General features: G+C 41.9%; 2 protein-coding genes across 2 annotated transcripts; one reads left to right on the top strand and one right to left on the bottom strand.

The window, feature by feature from the left end:
- Window positions 1–775: 775 nt before the first annotated feature.
- On the bottom strand, window positions 776–10,656 carry LOC144705967 (long chain acyl-CoA synthetase 9, chloroplastic-like). The gene is made up of 11 exons (XM_078578843.1): window positions 10,148–10,656; window positions 8,921–9,001; window positions 8,116–8,370; window positions 7,906–8,037; window positions 7,662–7,835; window positions 6,016–6,245; window positions 4,282–4,399; window positions 3,722–3,853; window positions 3,475–3,609; window positions 1,906–2,112; window positions 776–1,147 (listed from the first exon to the last, which is right to left on the bottom strand). The coding sequence occupies exons 1-11, from the start codon at window positions 10,601–10,603 to the stop codon at window positions 977–979; spliced, it is 2,091 nt and encodes a 696-aa protein (XP_078434969.1). The 5' UTR covers window positions 10,604–10,656; the 3' UTR covers window positions 776–976.
- A 379-nt stretch (window positions 10,657–11,035) lies between these two features.
- Window positions 11,036–13,110, top strand: LOC144705410 (uncharacterized; the record flags this gene model as incomplete). Its single annotated transcript, XM_078578071.1, is given in 7 exon segments — window positions 11,036–11,447; window positions 11,450–12,272; window positions 12,348–12,367; window positions 12,370–12,661; window positions 12,741–12,806; window positions 12,863–12,878; window positions 12,967–13,110. Coding segments are annotated over 7 exon segments (1,773 nt in total), but the record flags the coding sequence as incomplete, so codon positions are not given.
- Window positions 13,111–19,944: the final 6,834 nt, after the last annotated feature.

Genomic DNA, 19,944 nt, shown 5'->3' with positions numbered 1-19,944 from the left:
TATAAATTTTATTTGCAACCTCATTTTTCAACGGCAAATTAAACCTACTAGTTTGAGTTTATCACTCAAATGCTAGATTATTTCTGGCTATAAAAAATGGATTTATTATTATCACATTATCACATTTAATGCCTTCAGTGTATCAAGACAATGGAGTGAAACATGTCATGTTAATTTAATGAGAGAGTAATCTGGTATTTATAGGCGGGGTAAATTTTCTTAAGATGTTTCATGAATAGGGGTTAGATATGATTTTAGAGCTATTCAATTCATGAGAAATTTCTGGAGCATTGTTATGATATAATAATATTATAGGATAAGTAGCCCATTATTCAGAGGGATCTAGTTGAGAAAATTTTGAGAGTCTTACTCTGAAATTTAGTTATATTGTTTCAGATAACAAGGACCCTATCTATTCCTTAATTTAAATTTAAAATAGCATTTTTCGGTTATATTAATCATGCATGAAGAAAATTTTAATTAAAAATACTCAAAAATTGAGTATTTTTAATTTTATACAAGGATAAAAACAAAAACCAAAGATAAATTATAAGAGAGTCTTCAGAATTGAAAAAATAACTGAATGGGAATCTTCCTAAGAGAATGCAAGCTCAACATTCATCATACGTTTCTTTCTAGTAAACAGACTTTTCTCATCATGTTAAATCTCCTCTGATTATTTTTAATACATCTTACTGCCATTCTGATAAGATCAAGATACTATACAATATGACATAAATCTTTTCTGAAAATAGAACAGCCATAGACACAAAAATTCATCAACAAGCTGTTTAATAGCTCTCATCCTTATTTAAACTGAAGATAATATACAAAATTCACCTGTAAGCTATACCTTTTATGTAAATAGAACAGGTATACACACATAAATCTAAGTCCTATGTCCTGTAGAATCCAAAGGAAAGTCTGCAAAGAAGAGAGAGAAAGAGAGGGAGATATAAAAAGATAGAGAGAGAGATCAAGAAGGGGAATATAAGTCACTGAGCTCCTTAGCAAAGGCCTTCTTGATGGCCTCCCTCTTGAGCTTCAAGGCTGATGTGACCAGACCTGATTCAGGAGTCCACGGCTCTGGCACAAGCTTGATCTTCGCCGGCACCTCAAACTTATCCAGGCCCACACCCTTTCCCTCCTGCAAACAACTTGAATTAATGTTTCACTGATTGACATCATCATCATCATCACAATATCTTCTCTCCCCCCTATATATATTGATCAATCAACCTATTTATTTCCCTCCTAATTCTTCCATTTCTCTAAATCTATCTCTCACTCATTTATCCATCACTATGTTTCTGTATCATTCTCTCTCTACCTTTCTTCTTCACCTACCTTCATATATATGTATGTCTACAAATCAATCCACTGTTACAACACATTGTCCACCATCCAATTAACCTATCTACCTTTCAGTATATGTCCCTATCCTTTCATTTCTCCATTGCTCCAAATCAATTCATCGCTCTCTCTCTCTCTCCCAACCTTCCTATCTGCATATATATATATATATATATATATATATATATATATATATATGTGTCTTTCTACTTATCCATCGATCCGAATCAACACCTATCTAAGTCCTACTTACCCATCTATCCAAATCAGTATGTCAAACTATTTCTCCACCTACCTTCTTATCTTTATGTCTATCTATTTCTTTCCACTTTCCACCTCTCCAAATTTATCCATTGCTCTCTCTCTACCACCCTTCCTACAAATATATCTGTCTTTCCATTCCTCTCTGTCTACTGACCTTCCTACTGATCTAATTTATTTATTTATCAATCTCTCTGTAAATACCCATCAATCCATCTATCTGTCACCTATACCTAATGAAAAAAAATCTCATCTCTCTGAGTAAAAAAGGGGGAGAGAGAGAGAGAGAACCTTGGTGAGGGAAGAGAGGACCTCGGCGACGGCGTCGTGGGTCTGGCAGAGATGAGCGAGGTTGGAGAAGGCGAGTCCTCGGTGCCGGGCCCAAGTTTCTAAGGCCGGGCCAGAAGGAACAACAAGGGCCACACAGAAGCTGTGAAAGGGATCTGCATGTACCATGACGTTGTCCACGTACGGGCTCCCTATTAGTGCTGCCTCGACCTGAAGTTTCAGATCATAAGAGCGAGAAAATGAAACATAGATAGTAAGAGAGAAATGGAAAGACAGATAGATAGTCAGAGACAGACAGAAAGAGAGAAAGATGTAAAGAAAATGATAATAAGATATAAGGAGACGGACAGACAGAGAGAGACAGAAAGAAGGAGAGAGGGAGATACACGAAGCAAGAAAGAAATAAAGAGACACAGGGAGAGATACACAAAGCAAAAAAGATATAAAGAGACGAAGGGTAAGATACACGAAGCAAGAAAGAGATAAGAGACAGGGAGAGATACACGAAGCAAGAAAGAGATAAGAGACAGGGAGAGATACACAAAACAAGAAAGAGATAAAGAGACACAGGGAGGGATACACAAAGCAAGAAAGAGATAAGAGACACGGAGAGATACACGAAGCAAGAAAGAGATACGAGACAGGGAGAGATACACAAAGCAAGAAAGAGATAAAGAGACACAGGGAGGGATACACGAAGCAAGAAAGAGATAAGAGACAGGGAGAGATACACGAAGCAAGAAAGAGATAAAGAAACACATAGAGAGATACACGAAGCAAGAGAAAGACAAAGAGAGAGAGATACGCAAGACAAGAGAGAGATAAAGACTTCGGAAGGAAAATGGCAACAGAGAGAGACAGAGAGACAGACTGACTGGATGGTAGATAGACAGGAAGACAGGAAGGAAGAAAGGCGTTTAAAGAGAGAGAGAGAGAGAAACGGACAAAATGTAGAAAGATGGGACAAGAAGAGAGAGAGAGAGAGAGAGAGAGAGAGAGAGAAACAGAAAGATAGAATGGAGAAAGAACGGAAGAGAGAGGGAGAGAAACAGAAAGATAGAATGGAGAAAGATGGGAAGAGAGAGGGAGAGACAGATAGACAGAATGGACAGACAGAAAAAGAGAAAGATGGAGAGAGAGAGAGAGACAAAACAGACAGACAGAAAGGGAGAAAGATGAGAAAAAAGAGACAGACAGACAGAAAGGAAGCAATAAGGGTAGAGAGAGACAGACAGACAGAAAGGAAGCAGTAAGGGTAGAGAGAGACAGACGGCCAGAAAGGAAGCAATAAGGGTAGAGAGAGACAGACAGACAGAAAGGAAGCAGTAAGGGTAGAGAGAGACAGACAGCCAGAAAAGAAGCAATAAGGGTAGAGAGAGACAGACAGCCAGAAAGGAAGCAAGAAGGGAAGAGAGAGACAGACAGAAAGGAATCAAGAAGGGTAGTGAGAGACAGACAGACAGAAAGGAAGCAAGAAGGCAAGAGAGAGAGAGATGGACAGAAAGGATGCAAGAAGGGAAGAAAGAGAAAAAGAGGGGAAGAGGTATAAAGAGATACACATAAAATTCACACCTTTCCTAGAGAGATATATTCACCATGCTGGAGCTTAACAATGTCCTTCTTGCGGTCAATGATCTCAAGGCACCCGTCACGATGAAACTGACCAATATCCCCAGTGAAGAACCACCGCATTCCTCTCTCATCCACCTGCACCATCCATTCCACAACCCAAAGCCCCAGAAAAATCAAAATTGATACCAATTTAAAAATTAGAAATAAAATAAAACTTATTCCAACAGAAGGAGAGGAGCATCCTCACCTTGTAGACTTCTCTAGTTTTCTCTTCGCTCCTAAAGTAGCCTGCCGTTACGTTCGGCCCCCCAATAACCACCTCTCCCCGAGGCAGAGGAGAGTCAGTTGTCAAGTATGAACCCTCAGCCCAATCTATCAGCTGCCATGACAGAAACTTAAATGAATACCTTATCATACTTACAATCGAAGAGGATGAAACTGGCATAGACAAGTGTTAAGGAAACTCGGGATGACGACATCACAGAGGATCAGACCACAGGAGACAACAGTCAATACCCTCAAAGAACAACGAAGTATAAATGTTTTACAGTTAGGATGTAAACCCTGTTAAGGGATGTAACAGGACAGAAAGGTCCTGCAGATCATTTTCTTTTCAATTCATGCACTCTCCTTTTATTATATTTCTTCTTAAGCTACATTTTTTATAAGAGGGTGTTCATTTCAGACGGCATATAGCTCTGCTAATTTATCACCTATAATGTTAAAAGACGAAGCCCAAGTAGCTAGAGATAGAGAATTTATGTGTAAGATGGGTGGAAGGGTACGATAAGTTGTCCCGCAGATCACCTTAATGAATGAGCAAGGGAGAGGAGGGCCCACGCGACCGACCGATGTGTCATCCTGCTCAGAAAACGTTCCGCCAGCACATGTCTCTGTGAGTCCATATGCCTGTCCGATTGCAACCCTGCACCCATTGTTGGCATAGCCATATTAGATCAACTCAATTGCATAGATACATACGGATATTTAGAGAGATAGAGAGAGGTGGATAAGAGAAGAAAGAGACAAAGGGAGATATATGAATGGAATAAATAGATAGATGGATAAAATAATAGAGAAGAACAGGGAGGGAGGCAGAAATAGGAAGATAAAGAGGGAGAGAAAGGAGAGACATTGATAAACACAGATACAGAGAGAGGACAAGATAGGTAGAGAGAGGGATAGCTAGATATAGAGAGAGAAGATTATCTTAATTAAAACACTATACCTCTATCTTTTAAACACCAACTTTTATTGTGACTACATTTGCATTTGTCCTTGTATTATATATCGTCTTAATACAGTGACCCCTTTCCAAATTTATTTATATTTTCTACACAGAAATATCTGACCCAGAGAGAGGAGATAGATGAATAGATGTCGACAGATAGAGAGAGAGATATAAGATAGGGATAAAAACAAAGAGAGATAAAGCGTGGAGAGAGGGATAAATACAAAGAGAGAAAACGCATAGAGAGAGGGAAAGAAGACAAAGAGATAGACAAAAGGAAGAGAGAGAAAAAGACAAAGGGAGCGAATGACAGAGAGGGCGAGAGGGGTGAGAGGGAGAAAGAGAAAGAGAGACCGGTAAAAGATACAGAGAATATAGAGGGAGAAGAAAGAGAGACTGTGTCAGAGAGAGCGAGAAAGAGAAAGAGAGACCATGACCGAGAGAGGGAGAAAGAGAAAGATGGACCATGACCGAGAGAGGGAGGAAGAGGAAGCGGGACAGTGACTAGTATTGGGGGGGATGAGCGAGAGAACATGTAGGGAGAAAGAAAAACAGAGACAGTAGCACAGAGAAAGAGAGAGCGAGAGCATATAGGGAGAAATAAAAACAGAAACACTGGCACAGAGAGCAGAGAGAGAGAGAGCACATAGAGAGAAAGAAATACAGAGACAGTGGCGCAGAGAAAGAGAGAAGAGAGAGCATATGGATAGAAAGAAAAACAGATACAGCAGCACAGAGAAAGATAGAGAGAGAGAGAGCTTATAGGGAGAAATAAAAACAGAGACAGTAAGAAAGAGAGAGAATAGAGAGAAAGAAAGATAAAGTGAAAGACATATAGAGAGAATGAGAAAGAGATTGAGCTTGTAGAGAGGGGGAAAGACAGATAACAGAGAGGGAAATATAAAAAGAGAAATAGAAGCACAGATAGAGAGAAAAAGAGACAAGAGAGGGAAAAATAAAAAAAGAGAAAGAGGCACAATAGAGAGAAAGAGAGACGAGAGAGGGAAAAATAAAAAGAGATAAAGCGGCACAGAAGAGAGAGAGAGAGAGAGAGAGAGAGAGAGAAAACAGAGAGGGAAAAATAAAAAGAGAGAGACAGAAAGAGAGAACAGAGAGGGAAAAATAAAAAGAGAGTGAGAAAGAGAGAACAGAGAGGGAAAAATAAAAGGAGAGAAATAGAGAACAGAAAGAGAAAGGGAGATGATGGCAGAGTAGAGGGAAAAAGAGAAAGAGAGAATAGAGAGTGAGAAATAGGAAGAAAGCCAGTGGTAGAGAGAGAGAGAGATGGAGAGAGACACAGAGATACAAACCCCAGAGTGATGTTGATGAACCTCTGGGTATCGCCAGAGAGAGGGGCCCCACCAGAAAGGATGAAGCGAATGCGGCCACCCAGAATAGCGCGGACCTTTCTAAAGATCAAAAAGTCCCACATTGCTCCCTCCAAGGCCCATGCACCGAACCAATGTCCATTGATTGAATTTAACTTCCTCATATAAGCCATATCGAATAACTTCTTCGATAATCCCCCTTTTGCACTCACCTGAGGAGGCAACATCAGTAACCATCCGAAAATATAAGCTAGTTCACATATGACCGTACTAGGGTTTGTCACACTCGTCAAAGTCAATACCATTCTCAACGATGATGTTGATGAATTTTAGAGTGGTGGGTGATGACGTTGTTGACCATGTATCACAGACGGTTGACACCGTCTGTCAAGGTCAGCCGCCTACTAAGAAAAACTATTGTCAAAATTTGCCAACACTGTCAATGTCATCAATGACTGGCCTAGTTGACACTGACAATGCCGTCGACATCAGTGTCATGGACCGCTGATGCCATCCATGATCGTCAACTGCCATTTTCATTAATTTTAGTAAGAAATTATCAGCTGCTTCAGGGCCATGTTGACACCATCATTGACAAACGACAGGGCTTGTCAACGTCACTGTTATAGAGCATCATCATCTGGATGTGCTGAAACCCTAGTTTGGACAGTTGACAGCAACGACTGCATTGACGCCAACATCAACATCAACCAATGTCAATGTTACATGTCAATCCTAAATTTCAACATTGTTGGGATGTGCCTAACCCTAGACCCAACCTATGTCCTAGTGAAAAGAATAAATTCCAATTCGGCCTATCATTTTTCTTAAAGCTAGAAGAAACATTTGGGAGGTCCATCCCATTCTCGCTATGTCCATAAATCAATAGAGGAATGATCAATTTTAAACTCATGGAGTGCCTTCTTCAAAAATTCCTGTCTCGGTAATGGATATCCCTTTTTTCTCACTCACTGATCATCAATGATCTTGGATGGCCACACTCTTTCTCCTTCAAGAAACACAAAAAATCCTTCTCTCTAATGATTTCAGGGTTCCCCCAAAACAAAAATCCCATCCTCCTCTCTCCATCTATAAAGAAAATGAATCACTGGAAGTAAGAGAAACATCAAATCATTTTTTAACTAAATTTGTCCTCCTGTGAGTGGGCCTGATTCCAACACCCAGTTCCCATGGCCACTCTTTTTCTCTCTCTCAAGAAACAGAAATAATCTGTTATAAGAGCCTTCAATAGATCATTGTCCTCATCGACACTGTAATCTATCACTGGATAAAGAATTGTCATCACCAAGTATTAAAGAGAAATCACTGATGTCTTCTTCGTCATCATTGATTCGTTATCAAGTTTATATAGAGCATTCAATCATGTCATCATCGTCGTCGTCTTCATCATCATCATCCAGTTTCCAAGGGACATCATCGTCCTCCATCTATTGAATTTGCGCACAAGGGTGACGATGATGACGATAAAAATTAGGGATGATGATCACTAATTTGTCATCATCTGCAAACCCTACTTGCCGAGGCCCACTAAACTGCTTTCAAAACAAGAACTTCACCTTCCTCTCCTTTAAAAAATATGAAGCTATACAAGAGAGAGAACATCATACCTTTTTTCTAACTCCATCCCTGACCCTGTCAAGTATGGCTGGCACAGCAACCATCAGTGTGGGACTCAAAGCAGAGGCATCGCCCTTTGTCCCCTTCTTGACCTTGTTAGACGTGTCAGTCAAAGTCAACGCAGAGCCATAACCAATGGCCACTCCCATGTCAGCCATTACATTCTACAAAACCAAAAAAACCAAAAGGTTAGCCATGGTCAACATTGACATAAGGTTGTTAAAAAACGTCAACCTCAGCCGCCAGCTCGAGGATGTGGGCAAGCGGTAAATATGCCAAATACACATCTTTTCTGCCAATGTCAGGTACTGTTAACTTCACCCCGGAAACCATGGCCAGTACATTAGTGTGGGTCATCATCACTCCCTGAATTGAGATAGTGGTCAACAGGATAAGACAAAAAACTTTTGAGGGTATGAATGCACACAGTGTTAGAAGGTTAACCTTGGGTTGACCAGTGCTCCCACTTGTGTACATTATCACTGCCACGTCGGATGGGCTTGGGAGATTTGCTTCTAGAGGATTCTCTCTGCCCAGATTCTTGATCTCTGAGAAAGAGGAGATCTTCCAGTCTGTATTGCTAATTTGAGGACACGTGTCATCCATGCAGATGATGCGCTTTACTGACGTCAGCTGACTGCTTATGCTGACCAGTTTCTTCAACTCTTTGCTCCCGCAAATCACGGTTGTGACTTCAGTCTGTGATTTATTTATCAACAAAAAAGAATTAAATTGCACCAAAGAAACATTTCTATTGCACTGAAAAGAAAAAAATAGTGAATCAAACTATTTATGGCAGTTGAAACCTGATCGCCAAAGTATCTATAACGAAATCAAATCTTTGAATTAAACGCACAGGTCCTCTTTAAGGATTAGAGAAGAAGTTTCAACAAAGTACGGTTATTATTTTATTGAAATCATGTGTGGCAATCGAATCCAGATTCCTGGGGTATTTCAGGAACGAAATCAAATCATAGGACCACTCACAGGACTCTTTCAAGTTTAGAAACGAATTTTCACCAATGAAAGATTTCAATTCCATAAATATATCAAAACAGGGTAAAAATTATGAATGGCGATTGAAACCGGATTGCCCATGTATTTACGGAAAAAGTTTCATAATAATCAACTAGAGCTTCGAACAAAAAAGTTTCAGAAGCTTGAGTTCGGTTCTCATCAGTGTTGATAGTCTTTCCAAAATAAAATCCTTTAGAAATAGAATTGATCAGAGAGTGTTTAGGCGTGGTACCTCATTAAGCGAGTAGGAAAGAGCTTCCTCACCGAGAGATGAATAAATAGTGACGACTGTGGCGTTCCTCCTCAAGCATCCCTAAATGAAATAAGAGAGAAAATAAAATAATGTAATTGAATAAAATTTAAATCTTCATTTTAATGGTATCAGGTAGACCACCGGCCCCGGGTGGTCTTGCATATTTTTCGTTAAAAAAAAGAATCTTATGTGACGGATCCCGCGCGCTGGAAAAGGAAGTAATGGCCTATGAACCAGAGGCGGTCGCCGAGAGGGGAGACCTGACAGGGCAAAAACAGGAATTCGAGGGGGGCGACAATGCTCGTACGGGACCTGAGGGGATCATCCTGTCCAAGGCCGAAGGACGAGCGGAGCGTCCGCGGCGCCCTGTGAAGCCAACGGCCCGACCATCGGAATATTTCTACTTCTAGGCGTTCTGTTTTCCCTTTTTGATTCCCTCTGACGGTCGATAAATAGGGAGCTCCCATAGTGTGGGACAGGGTCGAACATTTTCTCCTATTTTGAAAGTAGTTTCTTTTAAGTTATCTTGTTGGTGAGAAGCCAGAGGTAACGGGCTCCCGTCGTGAAGACTCACCAGTCGCTTAGCGGCGGTGTTGGAGTCGGGCTCGCCGCGAAGGCAGGCGAGGTATTTCCATCATCGCCGCCGCAGCCATTCTACTCGTCTTATCTCCATCCCCCGCTTTCAGTCCTACGACTTTCGGAGGTTGGACTACACGCTCCGAGCCACTGACCGCATTATTATGTATCATGAAATATGACAAAATCAAAAGGACATCAATGAGGCCAAACCTCAAAAGGTTTTAGCAGGATCTCTGCAATTTTTCCTACGACCCAACTTCCTTATACTCAACGCGTCAGGCAGATCTTTAAGTTACTGACTCCCCGATGATTAAACGGATGACTGACAATGATTTATTGCAAAATTTGGTGACTTTGCAGCTGATAATCGCAAGTTTATAGAAGATGGATCAATAATTTGATCCAAAGAGTAATAACATCCAAAGACCCATGAATTCCAACATCAAAAGGTCTCTGCATTTTTTTTCTAGAGACCCAAAAACTTCATTTTACTCCACGTATAAGGTAGACTTATAATTCAGTGGCACAGCATTGATTACACAGAAGACTATCAGTCATTAACTGCAAAATTAAGCAGATTTCGGCCGCTGATCATCGCTAATTCGAGGAAAAAGGATTCGTTTATACCTGCAAAGCAATCATCCATTCCGGTCTGGTATCAGCAAAAATCGCCACGCGCGCCTCTTTCTCATGTCCAAACGTTGCCAAACCAGAGGCAAAATCAAAGACCGCACAGAGCGCTTCGCCATAGCTAATCCACTGATACTCCCCGAGATGAAGCTTCTCGAAGGATCTTCCATCCGCAGCCAATTCCGTCTCCTGAGAGATTACTTCTCGAAAACCTAGAAATCGATCGCCCGCGTATCGCTTGCAGGACTGCTCAAAGAGCTCCGCGATCGTCGTAACCCCTTCCCATGGCGATTCAACGGGGAATTCAAAACGAGAATTCCTAACTGTGTATCCAGCTTCTCCGCCGGCATCAACAGGTACTCCTCGAATTTTGGGACTCTTCTTCCTCCAGAACAAGATCGCAGTCAAAATAGGAACAACGATCGCCAATATAAACGGACTAATCATCGTCATCGTCTTCTTCTTCTTCTTCTTCTTCTTCCTCCTCTGCCAGAAATCAAATGAAATTCAACAAAAGAACTCAAAAACATCGGTTTCATATAAAAAATCGGGTTAATATCACGGTTCAGCCCAAACTTTTCTGAAAATCAGCGTTCTAGCCCTAACTTTTTTTTCGCCGCGGCACAGCCCGAACTCCCTATTTGGTCCGCCGCTGTAGCCCGGCTGTGACGTGGAATCGACGTGGCTGCCAGGTGGGTTTCCGGCGGAGTCCACCTAGGCAGAATCCACCTGGCAGCCACGTGGATTCCACATCATAACGGGATTTGAAGAAAGTGAGATATATGATCGATTAGTCCGTCCAAGTAGAATCACCTGGGAGAGAGCTCAGAACCAGGGTTGAGAGAGAGGGGACGGTGGAGAGGGAGAAAGAAAGGGCGTGAGAGAGAAGGGGCTTCCGCGCTGATCAACGCCTTCGGCCACAACGGCGACCACGCCGCCGCCCTCTCCCTCCTCGATCGGATGAAGCGGCCGCCCGACTCCATCACGCCGACGGTCCTCACCTACAACACCGTCATCAACGCCTGCGCCTGGGCCACGGAGGTGCCCTGGGACACTCTAATTGGGCTCTTTGGGCAGATGCGGCATGATCTTGTCACCCACAACACTCTGCTGGCGGCCGGCGGCAGCCGGGGCCTCGGCGATGAGGAAGAGATGGTCTTCCGCACCATGAACGCCGCCGGGGTCCTCCCCGACGTCGTCACCCACGCCTACCTCGTCGAGACCTTCGGCAAGCTCCGCTGTCTCTCCAGAGTGAGTGACCTGCTCAGAGAGATGGAGGAGGAAGGCAATGCCCCAAGCCCGCCTGCTACAACATCCTCATGGAAGCCCACGCCCGCGCCGGCGACGCCAAGGCCGGCGTCGGCGTGCTCCGGCAGATGCAGTCGGCCGGCTGCACCGCGAATGCTTCCACCTACAGCGTTCTACTCAATTTCTATGAGCCTGATGCTTCTACTTATAATATCTTAATTCAAGTGTTTGGAGAAGGTGGGTACTTCAAGGAGGTGGTGACTCTGTTCTATGACATGGTTGAGGAGAAGGTTGAGCCCAACATGGAGCCATTTGAGAACCTGTTGTTTGCTTGTGGGAAAGGGGGTCTTCATGAAAGTGCAAGGAAGATATTGTCATACATGAATAGTAGGGGAATTGTGCCCAGCTCTAAGGCCTTTAGTGGAGTTGTGGAAGCTAATGGGCAGGCGGCATTGTACGAAGAAGCCATTGTTGCCTTCAATACTATGCATGAAGTTGGCAGCTTGCCGAGTTTAGAGACTTATAATTCGATGACCCACACGTTTGCTCGCGGTGGGCTTTTCACTGAGGCTCGTGCGATTGTTTCGAGGATGGATGATGCGGGAATTCAGAGAGATGGGAGCACTTTCAATGGCTTGATCGAGGCGTTTTGCCAAGGAGGGCAGTTCGAGGAAGCTTTGAAAGCGTATGTGGAGATGCAGGACGCCAGATTCAAACCAGATGAGCAGATGCTTGAGACAGCTACGAATGTTTACTGCAGCGCTGGACTGATTGAAGAAAGCCGAGAGCTGTTTTCGGAGATTCAATCGCTTGGCAGCGTGCCCAATGTGGTAGCTTATTGCTTGCTGTTGTCAGTTTATGCTAAAAATGATAGGTACGTTTATGATTATTTTTTTTTAAATCGTTTAAACTGTCTCACTTTGATCTGATGATGTCTTTGTCATGATAGGTGGGATAGTGTGAACCAGTTGTGGAAGAAATGAAAACAAACAAGTTCTCCAATGCACACCAAGTGATTGGGTCCATGATTAAGGGTGACTATGATGACGAATCAAACTGGCAGGTGGTGGAATATGTTTTCGACAGATTAAATTCACAAGGTTGTGGTGTCGCCGTACGATTGTATAATGCAGTCTTAGAGGCGCTCTGGTGGTTGGGTCAAAGGGCACGAGCAGCTAGAGTGCTCCAAGAGGCCATTCGACGTGCCCTTTTCCCTGAATTGTTTCGTACAAATAAACTTGTGTGGGCTGTCGACGTTCGTAGGTATCGCTGCAGTTCTACTAAGAATTAGAATTATTTATATTCTCTTAGTCAGCATAACTGAGTTGCTATTGTTTACTAGGTTGTCAGTTGGTGGCGCTTTGACTGCTCTTTCAATGTGGGAGATGATCTTCCTCAACTGGCTGCGGTTGTAGTAGCGTGAGTGTTATTTTTGTTTACCCATTAATTTGTCAAAATTGACAGTCTTTTACTTGCGGATGTTTGGACATCCTCAAGGAACAGTGGAGCACGGCGTTGACCATCTCCAATAATCTTGTTGACCGGGGGTCAAATTTGGTGTGTCTCAGGTGCTGTTGTCGATCTACTCGCTGCTGACGGACCCAAACCCAGACGACCCGCTGGTGCCGGAGATCGCGCACATGTACAAGACCAACCGCAACAAGTACGACAGCACGGCCCAGAGCTGGACCCAGAAGTATGCCATGGGCTAAGCTGCTTGGCTCGACACTGCTCGTCCCCTTTGATGTGACCTGTGTTTTCAATGAGGACCTGTGTTTATCGACATCTCGTAAACAGGATGTATCTTTTTTATCGACATCTCGTAAATGAGGATGTATCATCTTTCTCAGACGTGTGTATTATGTTTTGTTGTGTGCCTCTATTTTAAAGAAGCGAGGAACATAATAAAATCTGTTTTATTGGAAAACAATCTTTTGGTTTATTGGAAAATAATGATCATTGAAAAACATAATATAATTAGTCATGACTCCGGCTGACTTAATTCATAAGAATCTTTTGGTTTATTGGAAATTCATGGTCCATGACGAAGAAGCATGATGAACAAGCACCGAAATTCATGGATTATTGAGCGTGCTTCAAAATGCCTTTGTCCAAGCGTGTTGGCTTCCTTAAAGATGGGAAACATCGCAGAACAGTCGTCGCTTCTGTTACTCTCATTTAATATACACAATTTAACCATAATTTCCTCATAGCCATGGACTGCTAGAGGGCCTGAAATGGCAAACATGAACGAAAATTGTGGGCAATTAGACAACAAAGATCATATCATTAAATGACAACTAAATCGTGTTATGCAAATGTTCTGATAGTACAAGTGAATGATAAGCTTGAACGCGTGGAGGTTTCGTAGCTCCATTGCAACTTCAACGGCGATGGTCTTTGATAATTGGCGGATATGTGTCGTCTACTTAAACACGTGGAGGTTCTGTAGCTCCCTGAGATCCCTGCATGATTGATCAAACAAGTTTATTAGTTTACGTTGAAAAAACTCAAAGAAGCATATAAACAAAGTTGGACATAAAATTCAAACTGTACTTGGCGTCCAGCTTCTATTCTTGGTTGGGTACGTGTCTTCCGATTATGGCCAACTTGGTGGCAGAGGGAGCACTTCATATGCACGCCTTTCTTCGATAGTCTTTGTACCATGGGTTCTTTCTCACTGACGTCAATTCTCCTCTTCAGCTTGGGCCTTCCAGGTTGTTTCCTCGAGAGGAGGAATACATAGCTCCCATCATCTTCACTCCATAAGTTTTTTCCATTCATTGGCGGGATACCGTAACTATAAGCTAGCTGGTAGACATCTTTCTTCAACCACTCACTGACAAGAATGACAAGGTCCTCCTTGATCTAATGAATGCAAGATATAGCATGGGGGCATGGAATGCCCCTTATCTCCCAATATCCGCAACTACATGTTCTACGAAGTAGATCAACCACAAATCTGCTCCCCAAGTCTGTAACCTCGAATTGATACTTGCCTGCATGCCTAAGAGTGCATGTCTTAGACTTCTTCTTGTTATCTTCGACCAAGTCCCTTATCCGAGGGCATAATTGATCAGTTCTGTCAGAAAACAACTCCCTTTTTTTAGCTACCCTCTGCATGACTGCACCTCTAATTTCTTCCAACATATCTATGATAGGCTTAGATCTAGCCTGTATGATGTAATTGTTGAAGCACTAGCAAATATTGTTGTCAATCACCTCACACTTTGTATCCTTACTAATGTACGCCCTGCAAAACTTCTTTATACCTATATCTTGGAAGTCTTGCGCGGCTGGTGGGTTCAATGTGCTCATCTCTCTCATAATCCGTTGAAAATCTTCATGAGTTGTGCACTTCACAGCTTTCCAAAATATGAGCGAGTTAATTAAGTACCTTCTGCTGATCGCTAATAATAGTCCAACCATTTCCGTCCACCATTCCTAAATCATTCATTAGTAGTTGAATAAACCAAGTCCACGAAGCTTGATTTTATCCTTCGACCACTGCCCAGGCAATGGGGGACATTTGATTATTCCCGTCCTTGCCCACAGCACTCAACAGTTGGCCTTTAAGTTTGGTCTTCAAGAAACATCCGGCCAAGCCAATGACTCTTCTCCAACCTTCAAGAAAACCTCTTGCTATTGAATCAAAGCATATGTAGAGCCTCTTAAACCTAACCAAAGAATCTGGAGTGGCTCTATCAAGAACCAGCTCAAAAGTACCATTCCTATTGACCTTCTTTAACTCGGCAACATAAGCAGGAAGCATGTGATAATGGTCAGCCAAAGTTCCTTGAAGCTTCATGCGCGCCTCGGATCTAGCTCTATAACAGGTTTGCTTTGAAACTGTGATTCCAAACATAGCATTTATTTCTCGCATCATATCTGCCACCTTTAAATCCATATTCATTCGAATTTTCTCTAAGAAGTGTTTCGCAACCCAATGATAATCGGCTTGGCTATTCCTCGGAGCCCTACTGCACATATGCGTATCATTAAGTGTTTTCACAACAAAAGCCTCTTTCGTACCATCCCAACTAGCGTATATCCTCCATGGGCAGTCTCCCTTGCAAACGACTTCAACTTTCCGGTCACCAAACCTTATAAAACTGATGTTGAATCTGTTCCATATAGCATGGTCCTTCACAGCTGCCCTAAACTGAGAAGCCGACTCAAATTTCATGCCCAATTGAAATATAAAACTCTCAGTGGGGCATCTCGGATCATACAACCTGCCCCTGTATATGTTCCTGCCATTTTCATCCTCATCATCGGTATCATTGGGGGTTAACATATCATCCTCTGAATCATCATACTCGCTATGATATCCAGTAACAAATGTTTGTTGTTGGACATGTTCGTTTCTAATTTTGTGGCCGTCAACCAATTCCTCATTCCATTCGTCACTTGAATATTCGTCGGGAGCACTTGCATACAAGTCACTTTCCTCATCTTCCTCACATATACCATATTCAGAATCATCATCGCTATCATAATCAGAACCAAACACATTACTCTCGTCATCAGCCCTGTTTAAGAGACAAATGGAAAATTGTAATTGATCACGCGTGCACTATACTTAAATTACCAGGCAGAACTTACATTCTTCTACACTAATCGGAGCGTGCTGGGGGAGATCACCACTGCACGATGAAGAACTGGACCTTAAATTCAGTCCGCTTTTAGATACTTCTTACGTTCAGAACCTTGAATGTAAGTAGGTTGGGTCGTGGTCCAGCTCGTTCTGCTTCGTTCAGACCATAAATTTCGGAATGTGAATTTCAAAAAAATATAAGAGAAGATGCAATGCATGTAAGATAAGAGGTGTGAAATCAAGGAGGCCACCTCCACACAAGATAATAGGAGTGGACAAAGTGGGAGTGAAGAATAATGTATCTTCAGAGAATGTGACATAAGTGGAGACACAGTACTAATGTAAGGAAGGGACTCATTCTTTCAATTATTCAGACAAGTGCATAATTAATCAGGAAATTAACTCAGTGACACTCAAGTCACCTAGAAATCATTTCCCTTTTACACTTGACAATGTTTATACTCAGCGGAGTACCTTTCTTTTGGTAGGAAGAAAGACACAAACCTTACACATGGGGCTCCAAGATTTGATAAGTAAGAACCAATAAATAAATATTGCGAGTCCAATGATATGTGTTGAGAATTCATCGGTACAGATACACTAAGGTGTGGTCTCCCAGCTCTTCATACAGAAGAATTTCTAAAAAAATGAGGAAATTTATTGTTTGAGGTCTAGGTGCCGAGGATTCTCATACAGATCTCTGATGAATGATCGAAGCTCCAAACATCCCACCAAAAATTAGAAATATCAGGTATCTAGATGCGTTTACTTCCATGATCCCATGCTTTCAATTTGACAAATAAAATTGACGGTAACTACAAATGAAATTGTTAATCAATTCTGTCCAATAAATTGATCCAAATAAGCATAATTAGCAACTTATGATGTACAATACCTTCATCTTATCCATGGTCAGCATATCAAATACAAACTTGAGCGACAGGATCATTCAGAAAAAATCAAAAACATCATAAGGGTATGCTTAATCTTTTGAACTTTGAATATAGACGAAAAGAGTAAAAGAATTTGTAATTAGAAAGATGACTTACAAAAATTTCAAGGACAATGTCAAAATAGTCAACAAAAAAACTAATAACCTGATTTGGTCCCGCATTTGTCATGTATAAAATCTAAAAACAAACAGCAATCTTTAGGTGCGCCAGTAAATATTAAACTATCGATTATTTTTTAATGGCTAACCTAACATTAGACCATTGTAATATAGTTTATCTTAAAACTAAACAAATGAGTTTTTCATGGGAGAAATCAAATAAAAATCTAAAAAAAGATTTAAAATTAACCCTAATCTGTATTACGTAAAAAATGATTGTACATTTATCAAACAAGACTCTAATGAAATAAAGGAATGCTAACATGGATTAAAATAAAAGTTGTGTATGAAAAATCGAATTTGGAAACCTATTGTTTGATTTCTAAAGATGTCAAAATTGGAATATATGAATTGATATAATTTAATATGGTTTACCTAAATTGATGCTTTTAAGGTTGGATAGAGGGAGACATGATTTTATATAAAAGGAGCAGAGGAAATAGGAAAAGGGTAGGATTGAATATCATAAAAATCTTCCCAATATTAGGGTTATATAATGAATGACTGACCATCATCCGTTTTGTTCTAATCCATGATTGTTGAGATTGGAGGACGGATGACTGGACGGAAACATTATGCCATTCGTCTGTCAACCTTCTGAGATGATGGATAGATGACAGAAGATGACGGAAGACAATGGAAGGATAGAAAAGTGGGGTAAAATCATAATATTTTTCTAAAGTTGGATTACTGATGTTCAAATATAAACATTCTACAATGTATTTAATATTTTGATGTCTACAACTCGTGTAATCTATTGTAGAACATATTGTATCCTTATTTCAATCACAAACTCCTTCAAAAAAACACATTTTATCCATTTACAAATCCGAATCACCTTCCAGGAAGGTGATATGATCCCGGGTGAGGAGCGTGATTGATCCATACTTGTAAATCGATTCCCAAACCAGAAATGATATTCCAAAAGCTCACAAAGCGTTGACAAGCATTCACAGAGAGAAGAGAGAGGGAGAGGTGAGAGAGAGAAGTTCCAGTGTAGAGAGGGGAGAACGGGATTGGTTGAGAGGATGGTATTTCTGTCCATTCAGGCCACTTTATGTGAATTCTACTCTTCTTGCGCAAATTCTCAACCTAGATCAACCAACAGTCAACAAGGACATCACATCGTTTTTTTCAGATAGATGGCCAAATTAACAAGACGATCCACAAATGTCAGGTAATTCCCAAGAGATAAACTCTGAGAGGATCATCAACAAGATATTTGAGCTAAAAATTTAACAAAGACAACGAGAAGTACACAGTCCATATGGGAAAGTGCAGCAACTTTCAAGAATATTCCAATGGAAAATCAACACTTTTCATACAAGTTCATCCTTTAGAACAATCAGCTTTAAACAAGATCACCGCAACAAAAAAAAATTCTATAGATCGCTGAAGTGACGCAACAAACCGCGATACTTTCGGATAAATTTTCAAAAAAAAAAAAACGAGCTGCATAATAAGAAGATTAGGAGGGACACAGAGCACCTTTCTTGGATGAACAAGACCAATGGGGGAGATAATAAGGCAGCCCCTGACGACGGCAATGAACCCTAGCTCGTGGAACTCCCGTAGCGAAGAAGAAACTCGCAACGATTCCACTGCAAATAGCAACAATCCGCCGCCCCTTCTCTCTCACGCCCTTTCTTTCTCCCTCTCCGCCGTCCCCTCTCTCTCAAACCTTGTTCTGAGCTCTCTCCCGGGTGATTCTACTTGGACGGACTAATCGATCATATATCTCACTTTCTTCAAATCCCGTTATGATGTGGAATCCACGTGGCTGCCAGGTGGATTCCGCCTAGCTGGACTCCGCCGGAAACCCACTTGGCAGCCATGTCGATTCCATGTCACAGCCGGGCTACGACGGCAGACCAAATAGGGAGTTCGGGCAGTGCCGCGGCGAAAAAAAAGTTAGGGTTAGAACGCTGATTTTCGGAAAAGTTTGGGCTGAACCGTGATATTAACCCTAAAAAATCTTACCTCGTATTCAGAATCAGAGATCGGCTGATTGATCTAGTTTCTGATAGGGTTAATATCACGGTTCAGCCCAAACTTTTCCGAAAATTCGAGTTATAGCCCTAACTTTTTTTTCGCCGCGGCACAGCCCAAACTCCCTATTTGGTCCGCCGCCGTAACCCGGCTGTGACGTGGAATCGACGTGGCTGCCAGGTGGGTTTCCGGCGGAGTCCACCTAGGCGGAATCCACCTGGCAGCCACGTGGATTCCACGTCATATCGGGATTTGAAGAAAGTCAGAAATATAGGATCGATTAGTCCGTCCAATGTGAATCACCTGGGAGAGAGCTCAGAAAGGTGGTGAAGGAGAAGGAGACGGTGGAGAAGGAGAAAGAAAGGGTGTGAGAGAGAAGGGGCCTCCGCGCTGATCAACGCCTTCTGTAGTGGAATCGTTCTGAGTTTCTTCTTGGCTACGGGAGCTCCACGAGGTAGGGTTCATTGCGGTCGTCGGGGGCTGCCTTATTATCTCCCCCATTGGTCTTGTTCATCCAAGGAAGGTGCTCTGTGTCCCTCCTAATCTTCTTATTAGGCAGCTCGTTCTTTTTTGCTGCGTCACTTCGGCGATCTATAGGGCATTTAGTCTTATCGTTTTATGCACATTCCACCTTATATCTTCACCGACAATGTCCATCCAACTGCATATTCCTCTTCCCAAATCCATTGAGCCATTTTTCTCTTCTTCCTCTCTCTCTCCCGAATAGAACACCTAGGTTCATATCAGAGTCCACTTCTACTAAAACACTTTTTGTAGCCCTTCAGGCCCACTGATCTGCTAATTAGAGGACCAAGATATACCTATATAACATTAATTTTTTTTTAACAC

This window comes from Wolffia australiana, chromosome 7, assembly GCF_029677425.1.
Source record: "Wolffia australiana isolate 7733 chromosome 7, ASM2967742v1".
Classification (NCBI taxonomy): Eukaryota; Viridiplantae; Streptophyta; class Magnoliopsida; order Alismatales; family Araceae; genus Wolffia; species Wolffia australiana.
Note: the sequence above shows the minus strand (reverse complement) of the source record. Positions and strands in the feature narration are given on the sequence as shown.

What these genes read in the sequence shown, in the direction of transcription:
- LOC144705967 (XM_078578843.1), bottom strand. Translation starts at nt 10,603, where the DNA reads ATGACGATGATTAGTCCGTTTATATTGGCGATCGTTGTTCCTATTTTG. An exon ending in TTTCCTACTCGCTTAATGAG is followed by an intron (nt 8,371 to 8,920) that starts GTACCACGCCTA and finishes AATAAATCACAG; the next exon opens with ACTGAAGTCACAACCGTGAT. An exon ending in TTCATCAACATCACTCTGGG is followed by an intron (nt 4,400 to 6,015) that starts GTTTGTATCTCT and finishes CAATGGGTGCAG; the next exon opens with GGTTGCAATCGGACAGGCAT.